This window comes from Phoxinus phoxinus (assembly GCF_949152265.1).
Source record: "Phoxinus phoxinus genome assembly, chromosome: 17".
NCBI lineage: Eukaryota > Metazoa > Chordata > Actinopteri > Cypriniformes > Leuciscidae > Phoxinus > Phoxinus phoxinus.
Genome location: NC_136892.1, coordinates 4,300,708 through 4,325,622, shown reverse-complemented (window position 1 = coordinate 4,325,622; position 24,915 = coordinate 4,300,708). Strand labels below are relative to the sequence as shown.

The following is a 24,915-nucleotide window of genomic DNA, read 5'->3' as shown; positions in this document are numbered from 1 at the left end:
GCCTAGACCAAATTTGTCGAGAAAAGCATTTGTGCTTAGGGCACCCAAATGGCTAGCGCCGGCCCTGTGTACAACACTTCAATGAAATTGACATTTAATTTAGTAGCCTCAGACGGTGACCTCATTGGAATGCATGTTTGTTACAGGCTATAATTAGATTTGCCACAGGTGCATCTTCAGGTATCACTTTGTCTGAAGAGCGGTATTGGGACATCCTCAGTGCGGCAATGAAGTGCCTGGGCTACAGTCATGTAACCCCTTTTAAAAGCTACTCTCATTACTGCGATGAGCGATATGGGAACAAGAATACCCACGCCGCTACAGAAGGGGTGTCTGGACCCCTCTACGTTGTGAAGTGTGTGCTCACAAGCATGCAAAAGATCTCAGACATGAGCTTGTGATGTTGAAACAGGGACATGGGAGCCTGGAGTCACATGAACATCCAAACCATAACAACCCCATGAATGCATGCAGAGAGGACCAGCCTGCCACATAACATACTTGTTGCAAGGGAAGCGAAACCCCTTGGTAGAATAACTCCTAGAGGCGAAGCTTGACCACGTGCCTCATAAGCTAGAGCAATGGCATCCCTCACCCAGTGTGACATTATTTTCATGGTGAGATCGATCAGCGCGAGGTTTGTTTCCACAATAGCTACATCCTTTGGGGTGCACTGGAGTAGCATTTCTAAGCTGCACATTCTCACTGTTTTCCTTTGTGTATTTAGCGTTACGTTGCTTTGAAACTGCGCCTTTTGATGCATGGCGGAATATTGCATGCACTGCATGTTACTCATTCTACTTGAAATGTTTTTTATTTGTGCTTGTGCTAACTTATGAGATCTAGCAATATCTATCGCTTTTTCGAGCGTTAACTCAGAGCCCCCATTCAAAAGTTTCTCTCTCACTTTCGGTGAATGTATCCCGAAAACAATGCTATCGCGGATCATCTCACCACTGCATAATTAAAGTCCTTGACAAGTAGACCCAGATCCATCACAAACTGCTCAAAAGGCTTGCGTTCTCCCTGGACTTTTTCGTGGAACTTAAAGCGTGCAAATATCACATTTGCTTTGGGCTAAATATATGCAGTGAAGCGGCCGTAATATGACTTTAAGAGCTTTGCTTCATCTGCAGACAGTGACCATGTATCATGGTCCTTCTCTCCAACCCATAGGAGAAAATGACAAAAAAGTTTTTCTTTAGGGTCCGCTGAACATCAGCTCTAGGTCCTGTTATAACTTGCGTCATGCTTCAGGCAGGTTACTTGCTTCCAAGCTCATCGTGGGCATCGGAACTCCAGCGGCATCCATCCTTGCATATAATCCGTTCACTCTGACACCATGTTATGTTTACGTTACAATGATGAATTTTACAAGGAGGCTCTGGGCACGCAGAGTTTTACTTTAGCATGAGGATTTATTAAACTCTTTTTCAGGTTTATAACATGAGTGTTATCTCTCTAGCAGCAAGTACACAACTGAATCTTCAAGGGCTAATTTGCATGAACGGTACTGACAAGTGCTATAGCAATAAGAACACAGCCAATAAGAACACAGCATATGTTGTCTCTGGCATGTGATTGGTTCATAGCAGAACGTAAGAATACTACTGTGGCGAGCAGGACGAGGGCGAGGGCCGAGGGAGGACGGCACGAATCCGGTGCCGTGATTACTAATGAGCGACACCTGCACGACACACCGGTCTCGTATCTCTCACGGAGGAGTGGAAGCATAAAAGGAGGAGCGACGACAGTGGAGATCGAGAGAGGCCAGGCCTGGACTATTTTATTTAATGTTTTGTTTTATTATGTGTGGCGGCATTCGACCATGAGGAACTGCCGTCTTTACTTTCATTTTTGTATTTGTTTATTCAATTATTTAAGTTGTTGAACGTTCATCGGTTCCCGCCTTTTTCTTCCCACAACATCTAACCGCGTTACACTGGTGCCGAAACCCGGGAAGAAGGAGGAACGCGCTGTCAAAGAGCACTCGCCTCTGTGGGGAATCTGCGGTGCCATCGAGCATGGTGAGCAGAGTCCGTCGGCAGTGCCATGGCGGTGCGCTGGAACGGTGCGGAGCGGTGTGCTCACTCAAGGCAGTGCGCTGGAGTGAGTTGCCGGGGTGACGGACGAGGTCGCTGCTGGCCGCCTGGGTGCTGGAGGGGCGGATGCCGTCCATGAGGGAGCGGAGGAGTCGCCGCCGTGGGCAGAGCCTGCTGTTATCTGCCATAATGGGGAGGAGCAGGGAACGGGGGACTCCTGCCATCTCCCCGTATCCTGAGGAGTGTCGAGCCGTCCACCGTGGGCTATTCAGCGCCACCACCAGGCACTGCGGAGAAGATCACCCAGCTGGTGGAGGGCCAGATGGCAGTGCATTTTGGGAACCGGACCAATAATTTTTTTTCTCTCTCTCCCCTCTCTCGTCTCTGCCGCTCCTCATGCTTCCGTCTCCTTTTCTCTCACCTCGTCTGTCCATACCCCCAGGTACCGCCGTGTCCGCTCCCCCCAGAGGAGGAGGAGTAGGGGGGGTGGGTTGGCGGGGGGGTAGAGCACATTCTCAGGTGTACCCCCCGGCCTGCGAGGGGCGATGGAGGTATGTGGCGAGCAGGACACCACGCACTGGTCACGTATCTCTCACGCAGGAGCGGAAGCATAAAAGGAGGAGCGACGACAGTGGAGATCGAGAGAGGCCAGGCCTGGATTTTATTTGATGTTTTATTTTATTATGTGTGGCCCTCACGGTCGACTTTACTTTCATTTTGGTATTTGTTTATTTATTTATTTAAATTGTTGAATGTTGGATTCTTGTTCTCCTTCTTCCCATAACACCTGAACTGCGTTACAACTACACATGCATCACAGCTGTTTTTCCCATAGCACTCAGCGCAGCATTGTGAGTAGCATTTGAAAGGGAACGTTTGTGATTTTTTAGATTAAAAATATTTATTTAGTGATAAATGTAGAGTCCATGTAAAAGTTTCAACATTTAACCAAGCCTGAGATATGAAATAATATTAAGATATATATATATATATATATACCCCTTTCTCAATGATAATTTAGAATAACAATATAATTGGGATTATTATATTATATCAAACACATCCCTTTGTTAGTCTTTTATTTTGTTATTGCCACCATTTGTTGTTAATAAACAGCCCTCTAATTTGTGTCCAGATTTTTTAAAATCTGGACAGATACAATTAACCTACCAGTTGCAAACACTGACCAAAGGTAATAATGTGTTAAGGTTTTTTTTTTTTCTATACCATTTCTACTATGGCACATACATTTTAACAGCTGGAATGTTATATAGATCCCCCTTATTCAATCCAAGATACAAATGAATGTCTGACGAATCTTATGCCAATACAAATAAGATGCACAGCCTATTTTTTCCTTTGAACTCCTTCCCCTTCATGCACTATGGATGGGTTTGCTTAGGATTCCCCTTGTCGTGTTGGGATGGTGTAATCTAGACGTTTAGATTCCTATCGATCCATTTAAGCATCCAATTTATCACCAACCTCCTCAAATGATGGACCAACAGAAGTCAAATAATTGAAAGTCCTAATTTATTCTTTTTATTTTTTTTTTACCGGCAAAACAAACATCCTGCTCCACCTTGTGTAGCCTAATACTAATTACTTTTGTGCCTTATGTCAAATTTTCAAGACAGATGAGAAAGAACACTAAAACTGCTCATGAAGTAGCTTTTAAAGCCCACTTGACAAGACGGCTCCTTTTTTTGCATGATGCACAAACAATGCAGATGTAAGGCCGTCTATTGTACTGTTCTCTCTGGTGTTATCGTAGTTTTCCCTTAAATATTTCCCTGTCTCTGATCGGGAAGTGCTCTTCTAGCACCATCAGCGCCATACCGCTCCTGGATGCTGCGCTGGAGTACGCATGCGCACCACAGTGGAATTACTGCACAGCGCACTCTAAGTTGGATTTTCTCTGTCTTCACGGAAACCAGAAAACATAAAAGTATGGAGATCTTTAGAATACGAGAAAAGGGCTTTATGCGCGTCTGGACGTTCCCCGTAATAATGGCTGTGGTGTGTGCGCAAAGGTAAGTCTGATCCAAAAGCTCTCCTCACTTCATATGGCTGTCTGTACTCTACACACATACACACATATACACACACACACACGCACGCACGCACGCACACACACACACACACACACACCTAAAATGATCTCTAAGGATACATCTGAATCTAACGGTGTATTTTCCCTCTTTACAGTGTCAATGATCCAAGCAATATGTCTATCGTAAAAGAAACTGTTGATAGACTATTGAAGGGATATGACATTCGCTTGAGGCCAGATTTTGGAGGTAAAGCACGTTTTTAATTAGGTTTATTATGTCAGCCTTTTAACATCGATCACCTCTAAACTTTCATATAGTTAAATCGTAAGCGCGCCAGGGTGAAGAATTACGCTCTAATACGTCCCAAATATTTCAGGTTTGGGTATGATCTGAACACTTGGTCACTTGTTTTAAAAGAATCGCTTATCGACGTTTGATTAGTGGTGCTTCGCAAAGTTGACGAATTAATTAATAACATGCACGTTTTATTCAGTGCACCTGCATGTGGTACTTTTGATTTGCACCTAATATTAAGTAAGAGCAATATCAGTAAACAGTGATGATCATGATGATGAATGTAAACTGGGAACTTACCACACTGAACGATCATATTGAAATCATTGTGTTTGGGAATCTTTGGTTTACTTTTCATCACATCCTGGATGTTATCAGGCTGACATCGAGTTAATAATGGGTCATGCTCAGTGTGCAAAACCAAATCAATTAGCTGTATACTCATATGATTTGGTTTGGTTTATAGGTCCTCCGGTGGGAGTGGGGATGAATATAGACATAGCCAGCATAGACATGGTATCAGAAGTGAATATGGTAAGTGTCATCATGCTGTCCTGAGACACATTTTTACAACCCCCTCCCCTCCCCCCTTCACAAGCTCTCTGTTCCAAGTAAGTTATGTTTCATGTGAAAAGTTATAGATTATAAATCCATTAGCTTTCATCAAATTATTTCAATGAACAGTATGCCACTACATCCGTGAGTGTGCACTTTATATCAGTGGTTCTTGTATGATCATTTTGCAGTAAATGTTCTGTAGTATTCATCAAAAAACTTTTCAGAGCATGTATTACATATTATACTCAGTATTCGCATATGGACATGAATAATGGCCAGGAAGAGCTAATGTGGTTTCTATGGCAACAGATTTCCTTCTGCAAATGAACTGAATGTTTTTGCTGGGATTTCTGAAATAACAAAACAAGTAGATGCCAACAATAATTTATCCATCTTGGTTTTTTATACTCTTTCTACCCTTATGGTTATCTGGTAGAATTTCCCCCCCTTAGATACAAGAGCATCCCCTAGTGATGGCTCTGAAGTACAACATGGAGTTTTGTGTTTGAGGTCTGGTCAAGTGAGGTGATATTCATAACAATAACTGAGAACTGGTCGTGTATTTTCAACACACCAGGACTTGGCTGCTGTATTTTGAGTTATTTGTACTCTTAGCAGGATTTTGAGGAATTGTTTCTGTTGTTCTCAAAATAGCCCAGTGATATTCACTATAGTTCCTCGTATTGATTTTGTTCACCCTGCAGACACAGAATATGAGGCTTGAGAAGTGAATGTGTGATCATGTGCCTGCTTGTAGTCTTTGCAATTCCATCACACAATAATTATTAATGTTAAGCAACAGTGCATGCATTCATTAGTACTGTCAAGATGTCTTTAGGACAAAACAATGATTACGATTTATGTCTGAGTGAGAGCATTTGTGTGTGTCCGCAAGCTTAAATGATGTCATTACTAGGCCAAGAAAGTGAAAATGCACAGATCACTGCTCTAAACCATTTCACATTTTCCTGGCTAGGAACTTGCACGCATTAATTTGGATTAAACATTCTTTCCCACTGGATAAATAGCTACAGCGAGTGTCCAAATCACCATGAACCTTGATGTTATGCAGCTCCCTGTGGCAATGGGGAATTTTTGGTATTGGCACTTGAAGCAATGTGTCAGCCCATCTTCATAATGGGAGAAGAGGAGTTGGCCAGGCTTTCCTCTCTGAATAAAAAAATAAAAGCTTCAATTCCACACATCCGCCGAGATTACAATATTTTGCCTTTGTTTTAGAGCATTTTTTATGTTCTCTGTCTATTTATATCTTTCCCTTCTTATCTGTTAAGCCTGATTTTGTGTAATCTCTGCCTCCTCTATACACGGTAAACAATTTCAACCCACTAAAATTGAAAGTTGAATTGGTGCCTTGATCAAACTGGTTTTACAACCTGCTGTGATGAGGTAATTGCAATCTACTACTTTGAATTTAAATATTGATTAAACTCGTAAAAAACATTAAATGTAGTGGAAATTACAGAAATGATCGTAATATATGGAAACAAACATTGCTGAAACATATAAAAGTATTTTCAAAGTATATGTTGGTGCATGTTGTATTGTTTGATAGGCTTTAGGTCAATGTGGCATCAAAGTTCACTAGATTCAAATGTGATCCCAACCCCCCTTTTTGACCTTTAAGACATTATATCATAAGACATTAATGTTTATTACATCACATTCTCAAAGTCATTCCTGAATAGAATAACCAGCTATGCTCTTATTCTGTTCTTCCTTGTTCTCTGTGTATCTCGGTTACAGGACTATATTAGCAATGTGAATAATTAGAAGAGGCATTTATGATATTATACATACATTCATTATTGCGACTCTGATCTTAACATCCTTCATGACATTACACCCATTACACCATGAAGTGCATGAGACAACATGTGACAACAGAAGCATTACTGTACTATTTACTCATTCAAGCATATACAGTGTCACAAAACTGTTCACTAGTTCACTACAGTATATTGTATGGTGCATGTCAATGTAAATGAGTGAATTTATACATGGCTGTAGACACTATACTCTAGAGTTGCATGAATGCAATGTCATTTTCAAGATGTCACAATTCCATTTTTTTTAAATTAGCTTTTCTGATTGAATTTCAAACCACACATTAATGGTTTTGTCATATCACAGCTACATGGATTAGGGTCAAACAAGCAAAAAAAAAAAAAAAACCTGATACATCAGCATGTTTAGACATTTTTTTGCTTTCATTTTAAGAACTAGCAGCCTAGTCTTCTCCACTCCAGTTTATTCCCTTGTGAATCATTGAACATAACTCTCGACTCTCTGAAGTTTGAAGTAGACTTTTGAAATGTACCGCTTCCACCTGTGTTATTTCCTCCCGAAGCAAAATGGCTCCATGCTTTCAACTTATAGCCCTATATTGCTTCTGGCTCATCCAATTCTGTTCACGTACACGGTCACATGTCTCCATCATCAAAGGTCCTCTGCACCTCCCACAGTAGGTGTTCGATGATATAGTAGGTCTGTCCAGAGAGGGAGCAAAGGTCAGACATGACCGCAGGCAATATGAGTCGCTGACATAGACTTGCAAAAGCTTCTTGACATTAACAACCTGCCATTTTCTTGGAGGCAGTTAGGGGTGTGGTTGTAGGGAAGGTTGTGCTCCTCACAGCGCCTTAGGTGTGTGTGATTCACCAAAGGACAGATGAATGCAAACAAAGGCTGAAACAGAGACTGAGTGCTGATGAATGGTCTTGCAGCTTCTAGGTTGAAGTGAAGCCTGGTGCTTTTTGATCTTAGGTGCAGATTGATGTTTGCCGTGCAAACATGCTTTTTTGTCTGTTTGTCTTCACTGCAGTGTTTGTTCTTACCATGACCTTGACCCATAGGAAAGAAAAAAGACAATTGAGATCTCAGATGTTTCTCCAAGACAACAATGAGATAGAGAGAGACTATAAAGTCCCCCAAAAGAAGTCTCAGCAATGAGCTTCTCACCAGCTTCTCTTCCAATGCTATGCTATCCACACGTTCTGTTATTTTACCAATACCTCTTGTTGACAACTTTATGATTACAAAAACAGAATTTACTACTTATCAAAGTTTAAAGAGAGAAAATGGACCCCATCAGTCCATAACGGTTTCAAGAACAGGTTAATGGTATTATAAGCACATCAAAATATTCAGGAAACCAAGAGGCTGAAAGCTTAGTGTGAGTGTTTGAGGATGTTGGAATCCATCCCAATCTTTTTTTAGTCTATTTAAAAAAAAAAAAAGAGAAACGCATACATTCTCAAATGTTCATCTATTTGTAAAGGAATGCTGATAATAGTATGCTAGATTGATGATATAATGTGCCACATATCCTGTGACATGCCATTGTGGTGACCTCTGCCTTCTCTGATTGAAAAACATGATCATTTGTGAGCATGAAATGGGTGATGTTCTAGGATGAGTGGCGTATCTGTTCTAACTGAAGCATGCACTGGTTTCGTGTGTGCTGTTGACCCAGCTGGACTGTGCTGTTTCAATACACTTGAGATAAGGAGCATATTTGCCTCTCTAACATAGAAACTGCAGGACACTCTGTATGTTTTATTATTTTTTATTAGATTAAGATAGCCGTTAACTATAGAACGACTTCAGATGATAGAGCTTCATTGTCCTGTGGTTTATTGAAAATAAATTAAATGCTCTTTTCAAGCTTATAGAATCCGCTTTAACCTCTCAGTTCTCCTAAATCTCTCTATTTTTGATGGCCCATGGTCAAGCACTAAATAACTTTTAGTTGTGGTTAGTTATTTCTAGTATATATATGTTTGTTTTCTAAAACAGAATATCCATTGTGAAGACAATGAAATCCAGCAGCTTTTAATGGGCTTGCGTTTGGAAAGAAGCTTTGCATTTACTCTTGAAATATTCTTCATAAAGTTTGTTGTAAACATCTAACCCTGTGTATTAAACTTATTTACTTTATTTAGTCGGAACCACTTATTGGACAGAAGTGTTCAAACTTTAAAGGGCACCTATTATGCAAAATACACGTTTACATGGTGTTTGAACATAAATGTGTGTTGGCGGCGTGTGTACACAACCACCCTATAATGATCAAAATGCTTTTTTTTTAATCCTCATAAATCATAAGCACTGTCTAAGAACAAGCTGTTTTCAGATTCTGGGCAATGTGACGTACTTTTGCACAAGCCCCGCCCACGACTGTTGACTGACACTGCAGTATTAGCATAGACCCGCCCTGAGTGAGCTAAACACAGTCCGCCATTGTTTCGACGCTGGAGCAGCTGTAGACTAGAGTGTCTCCTAAGCGATTGAGGTGTTTTGATGTTGGATTTACGAATGAACATAGCAGTCGTCATTTACTCTCGTTGTTACTCGAGGATGTATCTCACCAACTGTTCATGATCCAGCTTACAGTCTCCGGAGCAATACTGGTCACGGCAGAAATGAAAGGGAGAGCGCACACTTTTTTACAGCTCATCTGAGTCGTTTTACGGATATGAAGTTGACCAGTTTATTAAGCTGAAAAGGTGTGTATATATTTGTTTACTGTTAGTTGTAACGAGTGTTTTGTGTAATTTGCTGTGTATGTTGAAGATAATGAAAGGGAGAGAGAGGTTATGGAAGGGTTAATGCCCGACCGTCCGACGCGCAGCGGAGCCATTAATACCTGACAATGGACACCTCGAAGGGCATAACCCGCTTATACCATGTTCACTTGCCAAATAACACATTTTTTAAGCATTAGTTTATATTTCAATTAGTTTTACAATCGAAATCAACGGTTTTAGAACTCCTTTACTAGGTGTCCTACATCACTTTTTAATGGACACCCTGCAGCCAATCAGAATCGAGTATTCACCCAGACCATGGAAAAGACTTTAATGCGCACTTCTTATACTCTTACAGTGATTTTCTGGAGTTAAACTGACGCTTCATCTTTTGTGTGATGTACAATAAATTTCATTGAACTCATCAGTATATTTTTGGCCATCATTCGAACGCGGTCCGCTACAGCAGGCTTGTACTAATAGTGGATAAAAGCAGATGACAAATACATTATAACCGTAATTAAACTAAACTATACCCTCCATACAGCTTATATTCTCTACTGAGAGTTTCTGTTTTGTTTTATCATTCCATGAGATGAGATTGTCCTGCCACTGAGCGTGAGCTCATGAGGCTCCGCCCCCTGTGCCGAGAGCAGCAGCAGCTCATTTGCATTTAAAGGGATACACACTAAAGCCCCCAAAAGTGACAATTTAAACATGCTGTAAAACAATGATAAGTGGGGTATTTTGAGCTAAAACTTCACATACACACTCTGGGGACATCAGAGACTTATTTTACATCTTTTGAAAAGGGGCATAATAGGTGCCCTTTAAATTAATATAACGTAGTATTACAATTAAAGGTGATTCTTGTTTTTAAAAACAGTTGTATTAATACGTGACATAAAAGCCTAAATGATAAAGTTGCATAAACACGAGTGTTTCCTACAGGAAATGAAAACCTAGTTAAGCACGTGTTGATATGTTTGACAGCTGCAGGTGTTTGGTGCTGCCCAGCTCAGCCCACTCAGATTACAACATCACTAATTATTGTGGAAAAAAGGCAGAACACTAATGTACAGTATATCAACAAACCCAGAGGTGTACCAATTTGAACCTTCATCTTTTGACACCCTTTATGCTAGCTTTTGTGTTTTTGCCTTTAATGCGAAACTGAAAGTCTTTCCTTTTCAGCATTTTTACTATTCTCAATCTAGCTAACATGGTATGAGTATATTAGATAGCATTAAAATAACTATTTTTTCACTCGTGCCAACCTCTTTTGCTATTATTGATGTCACGGATATTTAGTTGCTATATATGAATGAAATGACAGATCATCTTTTGAACTGCTCTGTGTATAATAGGGATTGTAAAAATTTTAAAAAACATTTTTAAATCTTTCATGAACAGGTTTTTGACAGTTTTGGACATTTCTGAAAAGTCTCAGTTGGCTCATCTGTAGTCCATGTCCATGTAAAGCTAAAACAGATTGGCGCATGCAATTACATGAACGGAGTGGAGAATACATACAACATGTCAAGTAGCTTCCATACAGACAAAGTTACGTGCTCTCCTGATGGCAGATTGCATACATTATGATAGCACTTATGACATTTGATGCACTTGATGTTAGATTGAATGCCTGTACTCAAGAAAATCTATGATCCATTTCAGGTGTCATCTAACATCTACTTAGAAACGTAATACGTGATGAAATTGTGTGTTATATTATTTGAGTGAACACTTTATAACATACCCAAAGAGCTTTGCTGGCAATGCTTGTAGATTTCAGGTACCACTCTGTCTTGGAATTGTACTACCCTAGTGAAAAAACCTTTACCAAAATTACTTAGTATACTACAATCCATTAACATATTTACTGACATATAGACTTAATGATATAAATATAATTCAACTTTATTTGGAGTACTTTATTGCACAATGCACATTTCTTAATGTTTAATATCACTATTAGTAAGGATAGTATGATCTCTGTATAATATCAGTCTTTAAATGCAAGATATTTAAAGTGTACCTAGTATATTTGTAATTGTTACACTTTAGCACAATCAAATATACTTAAGTATATCTCTAGTTGGACCTCAGCACTTTCCGGATAACTAAAGTACATTAAAGGGTAACTAAACCCTAAAACTACTTATTTTAGTTAATGATCTGTAAGACTGGGGCTTATTAATGCTGTTCATTGATTCAAGTACATTTGGGTATAAAGTGTTTTAATTCTACAATATATGGTGTAAAACCGTCGGAGTGCTGCCCTCTTCAGGTTAAACGGTGGCTACTGCAGTTGAATTTTCCTATTGGATGTTGTGGTGCCGCGTGACTTAAGCAGGACCCGCTCACCATGCCCTTGCCTACAGAGAGTCGAAAATACATGTATTTCAAATACATTTTAGTGTTTTTATTTTTCACTAGGGTATACAGCTTTATACCGTCAGGTTGATGTAAATTCAAGATCAGTTTAAAAGTAAAAGATAAACACTTCAGTTCAAATCACCTAAATGGAGGACTATTTTCTAAAATAATAGGCATTAAACAACACAAAAGCTATTATTGAGAGCCAATTAGACATTGCGGATATTGTGAACTATGTGTTTGGGGGTTTTGCTTCCCTGGATTATACAGTAGCTTAATGTGGTCCTATAATTGATCCCTTCTGTATAATGTCTTTTTAATTTAAACAATAAGAGTGGTGGTTGTACTGTGTTATGGGCTGTTGGTGTTTGTGTTGGTGAGTAGGCGTTACGGAGAGAGAAATAGGCTGGGGTGGATGTGGAGAACAGTAGTAAGTGAGGAAATTAAATTCCAGAGAAGAGAGAGAAACCTGAGAAACTTGAATACTTTTATACCATTTATACTGTTTGGTATCTAATTACTCTCTGCTCACAACACAAGACTCCAATATACCCTTGCAGTAGATTGCTGTAGTATTGAATATACTTTGAGCTTGGAAAGCTGTTATGGCATTATACTTGTGATGGCCTTTTAGTTGATTGAAAAAAAAAAAATTTCATTTCGGAGCGAGTTTGGTTTGCAAATATCCTTTTTTAAGCACCATGTGCAAGAGGGAAAAGGCAGCAAATAGGGTGAATTTCAAGTGCATTACTTAAAGGGGTTGTTCACCCAAAAATGAAAATTCTGTCATCATTTATTCACCCTCAAGTTGTTCCAAACCTGTATGATTTTTCTTCTTCTTCTGGTGAACACAAAAGAAGATATTTTGGACAAATATTTTTGATATTTTTGAGTCAAACAGTGTGAGTGATTTAGCGCTGCATCCTCTCTCTCTTTTTCAAAATGCGATTAACACCACCACTACATTGCATCTGCACAAGGCAAGCGAGCGCATTGCAAGCGGTGATCCTACCTTTTTTTCACCAGGGCAGACTCTCGCGTTTCGGGAGTCGGGACAGTTGACGGAATTGTCACTTGCACAATCGGGCCAGTGCTGCATCGTCACTAAAGTTTATCATTTGCACGTCTTTTTTAGTCTTACCAATTTAAACATTCAAGTATTTAACATTCACATTTTAAACTATTCAGTACTTGCACTCCCTAAGGGTGCTTTCACACTGGTAGTTTAGTTCGGAACGGGGCACGGTTCGCATTAGAGAAATCGTTAATGTGAACGCTGTCATGCGGACCCGGGTGCGCACTGCGATCCCGAGACTACCTGGAGGAGGTGTTCTGAGTTCGGTTGCTCCTGAACTGATCGGTTGCTCCTCGTGCTGCGGTTCACGTGAATGTGAAAGCAACACGGACTCGGGTGCGCGCTTGTCCAGGAAGTAAAGTGACCTGCGCATGCTTTTTAGCTGATTATGATATATTAAGTTACTGAAAATTGAGTATTTAGAACAATCGCGCTTGGTCTCGTACCGCAGCAAACAAGATGGTTTTCTCTGCGCACATACAGTACATACGATAAAGTCACCTCACAAACAGCTTGCGGGTAACAAAACTGAATACTTTTTCATGGATTATATCGCTTTAACATTCAAAAACACTCAAAAGTATGTCAACATTTTGGTCTGGGCGAGTATCCTCATAAACACAGTCTGTTAACATAAGCAGTTGATAAAGACAGCATGTGTAACAGATCATTGCAGCTCTTAAAGAGCCAGCAGCAATACGTGTCTGTCATTTATGTTGATAAAACAACAAAACAACTATAATTGTAAGGAATTAGGATTAATAGCCTATGTATTTAATTTATACATGACTAAAAGACTATCCAGTGTTATTTTGCATTTAATTACTGACAATGTCTTTGCTGCTTACCTTCGATGATCCAGTTCAATCATACTAATAAGCAAAAATGTCTTTAGATAAACATCGCATTTGTGTTTCATCTTTTGTTTTTATTGCTGACGTAAGTGTTGAACTTTCTTCTCCTGCATTCTGTTCTTCTGCAATCCAGAATGGTAGCACAGCTGAAAGGATTGTTTTAACTGCGCCCTCTACAGTACAACAGTGAATGTGCATTTCCTTCAGCCTGAAGGTCCAAAATGCTTGCTTTGGATGCGAAAAACTCGAAAATCGAACAAATTTTTACAACGTATTTTAAGAAAGTTTTGGAGGCAGTGTGTAAACGTCATTGACAACGTGAGATCGTATTTGTTTTTTAATGTGCAAAATTTTTGGACGAGAATTTAGGATTTAGTGTGCAAGAACCTTATTCATTTTACTTTTGGTGTAAAAGGGCCTTTACATTTTCCCAAAAAATAACCTTTGATTTGTTTTGTTTAAAAAAAAAAAAAACAAGTAAGCAATCCTAGCCTAGGTGAGAAAAAGTAATGCAAAAATAATGCAACACATTGCTTTCCATTAAAACAAGTCATGCAATTTGGTACTTTTTAGGGATTGTACTTGTACTTTTTGTACGGCATGTCTACAAAAGGGCGACTGCATTAAACATCAAATTCTTTATTTTCAGAAAGTGCTATATGTGTCTTGTGAGTCTTAGTTATTATTTTTCTGTCCAACATAATTTAAAAAGATGGAAGTGAATAAACAGTGTTTTAAAAAGTGCGCGTCACAGTGTCCCCACTTTATTACGGGCGATGATGCACACAATCTCTGTGTATTGTTTAGGAGGAGCACGCTCAGTCAGCTCTCGAGGGAGCACTCACTGTGATCGCTTTGCAGAGAGGAAGCTCCGCTCCCGTCTGGCTCTCTTCATGGGGGATGGGACGGTTCATGTCCCACTGCTGCCGAGGCAGTGTGGTGACTTCCATCGTGGGGGTCGCAAATAGAGCTTGTGGAGGAGTTTGAGAGGGGTATGTCCCTTTCTCTCAGAGACTTGCATTATGGCTCTGAGGAGCTAGATGTACCAGGAGTTGAGGCAGGTTGAGGCTCCACGTACGAGGAGCTGTAGAGATCATGACCTGCACCACAGCCAGACTCAGTCGTTCCAAGGAAATCGCTCCACGCAGACTATCCCCTTGTGAGCCTTCCATTTCTCTCCAATGTTGAGGTGTCAAGATCATGGGTGACTCCACCACCTTGAATTATTAAAATGTGGAGGGACTACATGGTGCCAGGTGAGGCTGGTGGAGCCCTGCACACTGTGGCAGTGTTGCAGGCATACCAGGCTGACTTCCTGAAGGACCTGGCTCAGAGGGGTCTTTATTTCCTCAGGTGTGAATCACAACATTATTCGTTATTATTCACGCTGCCTCACATATGAAGCGTATGGCCTTTCCAAACAACATGAATAATGACTTGATTACAAAATGTCAATCAATATATTGCTCTTTGTGAATTAGTGGGCAGTATGGATTTCACATAATTTTATAAGATCCAGTATATCAACAACTACGCATATTTATTTTTCTCTCTCTCAAATTTACAAACGTGTCTAGAATGAGTCTGGAGGTGACAATGCATACGTGGTTAGAACTATGTAAGTACACTTGCTGAAGGCTCTTCAGGAATAGATAATTAACAGAGTAGATGAGTGGACTTTTTCTCCATTAGCATCCCACTTTTATCCGTCGTCCCCTCCAGCACAGTAAAGGGGTGATAGTGTGAACATTGCAACAATGCTATCATGTCTGGAGGAATTAGGAATGGGTAGTCCTCCATCCAGCACAGTCAGTCTGTTGTCTTTCAGTTGCCCCTACAATCTATAGTTAGATTGGAGATAATAGCTTGACATAGTGAAATATACATTTATGTCAACACACTTCCTTAAGGGACCTGTCACTTAGATAATGCACTACCTGGCAGATCTGCGGCAGAGCTCTTTAAATTAGTGACGGCCAGGGCAGTTGACAGAGAGGGCAGCTGGCAGAGATATAGTGGGCTTTACTGCTATTAGCGTCCCATGTTTCCTCTTCCGGCCCCATGCAGCTTTAGCAGTGGTAGTGTAGACTACATACATCGCCATGTTCCTCCGATGGTCCTCTGGAAGGTTTTCCTGTCAGGATCTCCTGAAAGTACTGATACCATTTTCCTCCAAGGTGGACTGAGGATGGAGTGGACAGTTGTTAGAGCAGACAGTCAAACTATAGATGGAGTCCCTCCACTCTCTCAGTCTGCACTTCTTCTTTTTTTCACTGGAAGAGTATACATGCTCGCCTCAGTTGGGTTGCATTTATGTTTGGCCCATGAGAGTGGAGATAAATGCTATTCCAACCAGTGATGTGACTGTGAAGTCCTCCAGATCCAGAAGTGAGTTCTCTAGGTGAGTACAACCGATGCGTAGGAAAACAGGTTCAGAGCGATGTTATAATTCCTCCTGCAAGTGGCTTTCCCACTATTGAGAGGATGAGAAGTGAGATTGAGCAGGGAATGGCCTGGAGGTGGAGCTGATGGATGAGTTGCCCAGAGAACAGGATAATTTGGCCGAATCGATGAGGGCTGTAACTGCAACAGAAAAATGGTCACTGGTCACTGTGACTTTGGAACAAAATGGAGAATGAGTGACTTGAACGGTATGAACTGAACTCACTGATGCACTAGGTGGTCTGGGCACACTGTGATGACTGTCAGCTCCACAGTGGAGGCATAATCCCCTTTGCATGCACCGACGTCTTTCAGATGATGTCAGCCGAGAAAAATGTATCTGCATTAATTCGTCTGCTGGTTCTGGATGATAGAACGTGCTTCCAGATAAATAGGATTGCAGGGTTGGAGGTTCATGAGAACAGGAGTATAGATGGGAACAGTAATGACGTTGTAAAGTTGTAATGACGTTGCTGCCTATGGCTGGTTCATCAAAAATATCTTAATTTGTGTTCCGAAGATGAACGAAGAACTTACGGGTTTGGAGTAATTAATGACAGACATTTCATTGTTGGGTGAACTAACCATTCAAGGCACTAGTAACCAATTACTAGTAATTTGGAATAATAATAAGTAGTAATAATACAAAAAAAAATAATAATAATTTGTTACATTTATATAGCATTTTTTCTGGGTACACAAAGCGCTTTACATGGAAGGGGGAATCTCCTCAACCACCACCAATGTTCAGCATCCACCTGGATGATGTGACGGCAGCCATATTGCGCCAGAACGCCAGCTTACTGGTGGAGAGGAGACAGTGATGAAGTCAATCAGTATATGGGGATGATTAGGAGGCCATGATGGACAGGGGCAAATTTGGCCAGGATGCCGGGGATACACCCATACTCTTTTTTCCTGGGATTTTTAAAAAACTTTATGTAAAATGTTCTTGGGTTCTTGAAAGGTGCTATATAAATAAAACATATTATTATTATTATTATTAAAACATTGTGAATTGGAATGCTCTAATTGTAATCTTGCATCCTATGTAGGAATAAGTAGCATACAAATGTATTAATTTATTCATTCAGTTTCACCTGTGTAATTACAGCAGCGCCGCAGTGCTTCCCCCCCAGGATTTGATCAATATTATATATATATATATTGTATACAAGCCTGGATGAAAGTATTGATCATTTGCAAATTCACTTAAGTGCTCATTGTGCAGGCAAAATTTAACAATGCCATTGTTTGAATCATTAGAGAAAGCTAGCAGAAATTCTCTCATTTAGAAAGATGTCTAAAATTCATTCTAGGAAACATTTCAATACATTGACTTGCAATGGTTAGAGGCACGCATTTGTCTGAAGTGTTTAAGAGAGGCCTGTCAGTCGCACTTTGCAACAGAAGTGAGCATATTTGCTTGATACAAAATATTTTATACAAGTAAAACACTAGACATTATTTCTGTCTGGATTTCAAACTTAAGTATTATAGAGAAGTCAAGAATTGGGATAAGACAAAGAAGATGCCAAAATAATCTTTGATTGATTTCTCCTGGTGCCAAAAAAAATATTTTTTTTGATGTCCCTTCTAGAGGTTGGTGTGTGACATAAAGGTGACAAAGCCAGCAGTGCATCTTACATTTCATTTATTACTCTAAAAACATACATTGGTTTAGTAATATAAAGAAATAAATTAAAAGATAAAAAAAGAATGAGATAAAAACTGAAACAATGGAATAAACTAACAGGAAGCAAAAACTTAAAAAGTGGGTTAAGGAAGAACATAACGAACAAAAGTAATCTTAACTAAAACAGAAAGATAGGCGATTACACCAATATTACTACTACTAAAAGACAATGTCATACAGTACAACAGCATTTTACACATTTTCTAGTAACAATAATATTTTGGAGCAACAACACACAATGCAAGCAGCTCAGGCTAGCCAAACAGATGGCCATACATGGCTCTCTCTTCTGGTCAGCAAACTTTTAAGGAGGAGAGTTTCAACAATTGACCAGTCCTCAGCAACATTCACTCCAGCTCACCATCTCATTAGCAAATCATAAGAAAGAAGACTTAGACAAAACAGACAGGGGCAAAGGGAGAAAAACACACAGCCATATTAATTTATCATTCGACATAACAATTTATTTTTATATTTCTGGGAGTTTCCTGCAAATTCTGCTGAAAATATAACAAGTGTGTAGAAATTTAATTTATTTGAAGACTGGAGCAGTTACATAAGGTGTGATTACTTTCATTTGATTACTCATAACATGTGAGCTGCCATTACATTACTTCACAGTTCTAGCAGTGAAATGTCAGCTGGTATATGACTGGGACTAGATCAGACTACTTGCACTTATGAGGTTTATGGTTGCTAGGAAACAAAGTTGATAGAAACAAGTGTCAGGGAGATTAAACATTCTGTTACATCTTCAGACGCCATCCACTCAGAGTGGAATGATTTGTTGGAGAATCATTGTCTTGAGAATATCCCTTTATTAAAAGTACTTATTTGTCTGAATTATAAGACAAATACACTAGTAGACCTCAATTATTTGTCTTCTGAAAAAGCTATAAGCTACAGATAATTTAAATGGTTCAATCTACAATCAAGTTAATCTATTTAAAAAGTTGTTACCTTTCGAAGTGGAACGTTAACACTGCCACATGGAGTTGATACAGTTGAGAAACTGGAAGTCACTTTGGGTATACTTGATGAGTGATTCTTGTCAGACCATGAATGTACCTCCCCCATGAGACTTCCATTTCTTCCAGAGCTTCACGCTGAAGTGGAGAAGTCTTGGAAGAAATCGTATTCATCTAGTATTTTTCCATTCCAACATTCGAATTAAAGACACGCTGGCCAGCTGTTGAAAAGACACTGGCCAGCTATCTCTCGTAGGGCGAGACATCTTCTCTGAAGTCTTTCAGTTCTTGCCATCTAAACCATTACAGACCACGAAACGGTTAATTGGCTTTGTTGCAAGCATACCAGGCCGATCTGCTGAGAGTTCTTCACATAAGTAATGATTTATCCTGGTGCCAGAACACCACTTTCCTGGTGAAGAAGGCCCAACAACGTCTGCACTTCATGGGAAGGCTTAACAAAGCTGGCATGAGTAAGGTCCTTGATGACGAGACTTCTGGACAATGGCATTGGGTCCTGCTCTTGTTGCCTCCTTTTTCATATGTAAGAGTAGGATGTAAACTGGCAAATTACAGACAACCTTTCTCTTGTCTGGGACATATCTTCCCTTTGGCTGGCACTAAGGGTCGATGTTAGGTAAGTGGAGTTGTGTTGGGCCATTTAGATTCCCTCTACTTAATTTACCTCCCTCCATTATTACAGTTTGGTCTTCAAGTAGGGATGCCACTCCCCTTTGAAATGGGAGCCTGGGGCCTGGTTGCAAAATGCTTACAATTAGAGGAAGTTTACCTACGGGGTTGTTCCTCTTTGTTATTTGTCACTTACTATGGTCTAATGCTTAAAGGAACACGCCGACTTTTTGGTACGCTTATTCACTGTATCCCCCAGAGTTAGATAGGTCCATACATACCCTTTTCATCTCTGTGCGTGCCATAACTCTGTCTGACTGGGTGGCACTGCTAGCCTAGCTTAGCACAAATACTAGAGGTAAACGGCTCCAGCTAGCATACTGCTCCCAATAAGTGACAAAATAAGTCCCATTATGGGTTAGCGTTCCATCCTTTCCTTTAAGGTAGAGTGCTTTTACTCAAGGCAGGGTTGAGCTGCTCTCCCCCAGTTATACTGGGGTCTTTAAGTAGACACCCCAATGAATTCCAAGATCCCCTCTGGTTCCCTTGGAGTTTACCGTCTGGCTGATGAGAGTTACTGGGCACACTACATTACCCTTCTCAATTTTTTCCTCCTTTTCCTGAGTATGAATTAGGATGAAGACTCCTGAAGAGCTAATCACTGAGGTTTTAGCGCCATGCATGCTCCCTTTGGTAAGCTACACTTTAGTATACCCCTTATAGTTGAGTAATGTGAACTGAAGTATGGCAGAAAATTTGTATGCCCCTGTTTAGTTACCTCCCTTCCCAACTGTTGTTGGCTCTTAAAGTAGGGTATTTTGCTCCCCTTTGGTTGGGAACTGTGTAAATTATCTCTAATAATGTTCAAAGAACCTGACAAGATGTAGTTTTGCTGATAGCATCCCTCCTTGTTATTATAGCACTCTATTTCTTAGTGCTTCCACACTGGGATCGTTTGCTGCGGTCCGAGCCTGAGCGTGATTGTTCCTGGTGCCCCCCGCAGCGTTGGTCTGGTTTCACATTCAACTTGATTCTATCGAACCCTGGTGCGTTTGCGTACATATTACGTCATTGCAAATGTGCACGGTGCATGATAGAAAACCGAACGCGGGTCAATATATTGTGTTTTTTATTAATTCTGTGCTATTATGCGCAGCTGAGTGAACAACACAGGTTTACTGTGCGTGTGTCGCATTAGGTGGCCTTCTGCTGCTTGCAAACGGACTCTTTTGAGGAGACAAATTTTCCAAAGTTGTTGCCCTGATTCCACTATACACTGTAGGCTTACTCTCGCTCGTATCCAAGGTAAATCATCAACACTATCATCCCTTATATGTGTTTTATTTTACTAAATACATCATAATCAGCTAAAACGCATGCGCAGGTCACGTCACTTTACTTCCTGAACAAGTGTACACCCGTGTCCGGTTTGCTTTAACATTCACGCGAACCGCGGCACGGTTCGGGAGCAACTGAACTCAGAGGTAGTCTCGTGTTCGGTACCCTAGTTCGTACCCCGGTCCGCATGACAGCGTTCACATTAGAGATTTTTCATGCGAACAGTGCCCCGTTTCTAACTAAACTGCCAGTGTGAAAGCACCCTTTGATGAGTGAATGGACTCTTTGGATCACAGAGAAGTATCTTTGTTCAAGCAGAGCACTCTCCCCTAGTGCTCTGCTTGTGAGCACTAGGGGAGCACTCTCCCCTAACTGCTCTAGGATTTTTAAGTACAGCTGAAGCTCTCCTGCGGTTTCCCTAGGGGTTGAGTTTTGAAGGCGAGAGTCTGTGGCAATTATATTATGCCGGTCTCATGTTTGCATCCCTTTTGATCAAGTTATAGGTTGCATTCTCTACATGAAAGTAGTGGTAATATGGATGGTTATAGAATATACTCTCTTTGGTTGGCTACTCACTAAAGCCTGTTGTATGCTTCTGCGTCAACTCCACGCCGTCGATACGCCGTCACTCCTACGGCGTCGTGGCCGTTTTATGGTTCTGCGTCGGGTTGTGTTGCATCGCGGTGCATTTCACCGCGAGAACGCTAGGGGGGGGGGGGGGGCGGTATCACAGCCCTTGTGGTCTGCGTCGCCTCGACGCGTAGTTACAATTTTTTGGAGGTGCACGTCGAGCTACGGCGGAGGGGGCGGAGAGGGGTTCGCGTCGACGCAGAAGGGTCTGCGGGGGTACGCCGTCGATTCGACGCAGAAGCATAAAACAGGCTTAAGAGCTTTGTCAAGGTGCTGACATAGCTGAGCCATTTTGCCTCAGAGCTCTGCTCTTTGTCTGTGCATCTCATTGCCACTCCTAGGGTATGCCTGCACATCTCCTTCAGACAAAATAGTTGATTACGTGTATTATAGGTGCCCTTTTAATTTCATGGGTGCTCCACTTCTGACATTATGGACTGTCATCAGCCAATGAAAATGGCATGTTTGGTACACTGATGGCATTCACAATAATGTCAACTGTGAACTGGTCTTACATATGTAACTTAGACATTATCTAGCTAGTAACAATTATTTCCCGAAAATCTAGTACATTTGGCGTACATCTATTGTTTGAATGATGGTTCAACAATATAAATTAATTATGTAAAGTGGTGGTAATGAGATGATGGAATAATAATGTATACTAATTAGTTGGTTCAGAATTTAATGAATTATTCCTAATTTCTGTGAACAACAAATAGACATAATTTTTTTTTTATCACTTTTACAGGCAACTATATATTTTGTGTACACTTTACTCGCATATATGCATTTTGATCAGTAAGCAGCTTTCTCCATTAAATTTCTCTGTGATTCTGCTGTAATGACTTTGGCATCTAAAGTTTACTTAGCTATTTTTTATTTATTGTAATTGTCACAGTTTGGATTTTGTTTCTTGTTCCTGGTTCTTGTCTTGCCATGTGATTCCATTTGTCATGTGATCCTGCCATGTGTCTTGTCATTGTTCACATGTGTCCCTTGTCTTGCCGTTAGTCTTGTGTATTTAAGCCCTCATGTTTGCCCTGTGTCTTTGTTTAGTATTGAATTTTTCCTGTCGTTGTTCTAGTTTCCAGTTTCCAGCCTTTGTTTTATGTTTGATCATATGTTTATAATTAAAGTTGCATTTGGGATCGCTACATCTTGTCTCCGGTGGAATCAATTCATTACAGAATACTAGACCACATCATGGACCCAGCAATCCGCCTCTTCCGCCTCAGCCAGGGAAACCATCCAGTCGAGGATTACGTGAAGGAATTCTGCGAGCTTTGCCATGGGGAGGATTTCAATGATGCTGTGTTAAAGGACATGTTCCGCCATGGACTCAATGAACCACTTTACCAGCTCATGCCAGCCAATACCCCTCGTAACACTCTGGTGGAGTATATTGACTTTGCCCTAATGTGGAGCAGCTCGTCGTTCACTGTAGGCTTTGCGGATGAGGAGCCCCGCAAGCCCACAGTATCCTCTGAGCCAGAGCTTCACGTCAGTCCTGCCGAGCCAGAGCTTCACATCAGTCCTGCCGAGCCAGAGCTGCACGTCAGTCATGCAGAGCCAGAGCTTCACGTCAGTCCTGCCGAGCCAGAGCTTCACGTCAGTCCCGCTGTGCTTGAGTTTCTTCATGTCACGCCAGCCCTCAGACCGGCCACCAGATCGGACTCTGGACGTCCGAGATTACTATCCAGGATGACAGACCCACCACTGGCGTCAGTGCGATCGCCCAGAAGGGCCACTACCAAGTACAAACTAGGGTCTCGTCCCGCCGAGATCGCCATTCCAGGGTCTCGTCCCGCCGAGACCGCCTGTCCGGGGTCTCGTCCCGCCGAAGCTGTTGTTCATATCACGTCTGCCGATCCAGACACTGTTCACGTCACGTCTGCCGATCCAGAGACTGTTCACGTCCCGTCTGCCGATCCAGAGACTGTTCACGTCACGTCTGCCGATCCAGAGACTGGTCACGTCTGCCGATCCAGAGACTGTTCACGTCACGTCTGCCGATCCAGAGACTGTTCACGTCACGTCTGCCGATCCAGAGACTGTTCACGTCTCACTATGGCCCCCTGGACTGCATGGTCCGCCATGGCCACCTGAACTGCCTGGTCCACCCTGGCCCCCTGAACTGTTAGGTCCGCCCACGCTCCACGACCCAGGTCCACCCACGCTCCACGGCCCTCCGTCCCTCCCCCAAGACCGCCTCCACTGCACCACCCTCCTGAACTATCCTTTTGTTCTGTTGGGCATCAGGAGCCGCCCATAGAGGGGGGGCTATGTCACAGTTTGGGTTTTGTTTCTTGTTCTTGTCTTGTCATGTGATTCTGTTTGTCATGTGATCCTGCCATGTGTATTGTCATTGGTTAATCGTCTGATTATTGTTCACAGGTGTCCCTTGTCTTGTCGTTAGTCTTGTGTATTTAAGCCCTCATGTTTGCCCTGTGTCTTTGTCTAGTATTGAATGTTTCCTGTCATTGTTCTAGTTTTCAGTTTCCAGCCTATTTTATGTTTGATCATATGTTTATAATTAAAGTTGCATTTGGGTTTGCTACATCTTGCCTCCGGTGGAATCAATCAATTACAGTAATGCTATGTTTCTAGATATTTGAGTCCATCATATGTTCTATTGTACGTCATACTCTGAGGTTCCACCAGAGGTAAAGCATATATGTGCACTTTAAAAATGGTGCTTTCCTTATTTTGACACACCAAAAAAAAAAAATCTATATGAAAATTCGATATGATTGTACTGTATGTTAGCTTGGTTAATTTGCTCAAGAGCATGATCTATTCAAGTCCACATGTCATACTAACAAGAAACAAGAAGCACCCAGAGAGTTTGAAGAGCCCTCACGGTTTGCAACGGTTTATTATGAATAAAGCTTACTTGACAAAAACAGTTCTATGCTTACCAAATTAATACGATCACACAGCAACACCTAGTGGGCATTGTGAAATCGCAGTGCTTACTAAGTGTGTCCTTCTTGAGTTGCAGTGGTTTAGTGTTTTCTAATATCTTGTATCAATATCTTAACACATAGAAAATAGCCTTAAATAATGTACAGTTACCGGCACGCGCCAAGCTTTTCTTGCGATCTTGCTGCCTCTTATGTGTACAGGTACTTTTTACACACGAGAGGCGCATTGAACGTTGACGCTCAAGTGGTTGCCGTGGTAATGAACCTGCTTGTAAAAGTGAATTAGCATGTCCTGTGTCTGAGGCTAAATCTCTAAACATTGAGAATGCAATAGCGCATATTATATTTTTCTAACTCCAAACGATCGGCCACTGATCGGAACCATCTGATAATCACTTATTTTAATTCGATACATCTCTCATCTTGACGCTCACATAAACTAATCACATTTCAATGATGCAAAAGATGCGTCCTCTCAAGC

At 41.1% G+C, this 24,915-nt stretch overlaps 1 protein-coding gene across 2 annotated transcripts in view; it reads left to right on the top strand.

The window, feature by feature from the left end:
- Positions 1 to 3,898: 3,898 nt before the first annotated feature.
- gabrb2b (gamma-aminobutyric acid type A receptor subunit beta2b) overlaps positions 3,899 to 24,915 on the top strand; it is a 112,469-nt gene continuing 91,452 nt past the window's right edge. For both annotated transcript variants that reach the window (XM_079585625.1, XM_079585626.1), the window contains exons 1-3: positions 3,899 to 4,075; positions 4,251 to 4,342; positions 4,857 to 4,924. In XM_079585625.1, the coding sequence (XP_079441751.1) occupies positions 3,993 to 4,075; positions 4,251 to 4,342; positions 4,857 to 4,924 (243 nt within the window). In that variant the 5' untranslated portion in view covers positions 3,899 to 3,992. The remainder of the gene's footprint in view (positions 4,076 to 4,250; positions 4,343 to 4,856; positions 4,925 to 24,915) is intronic.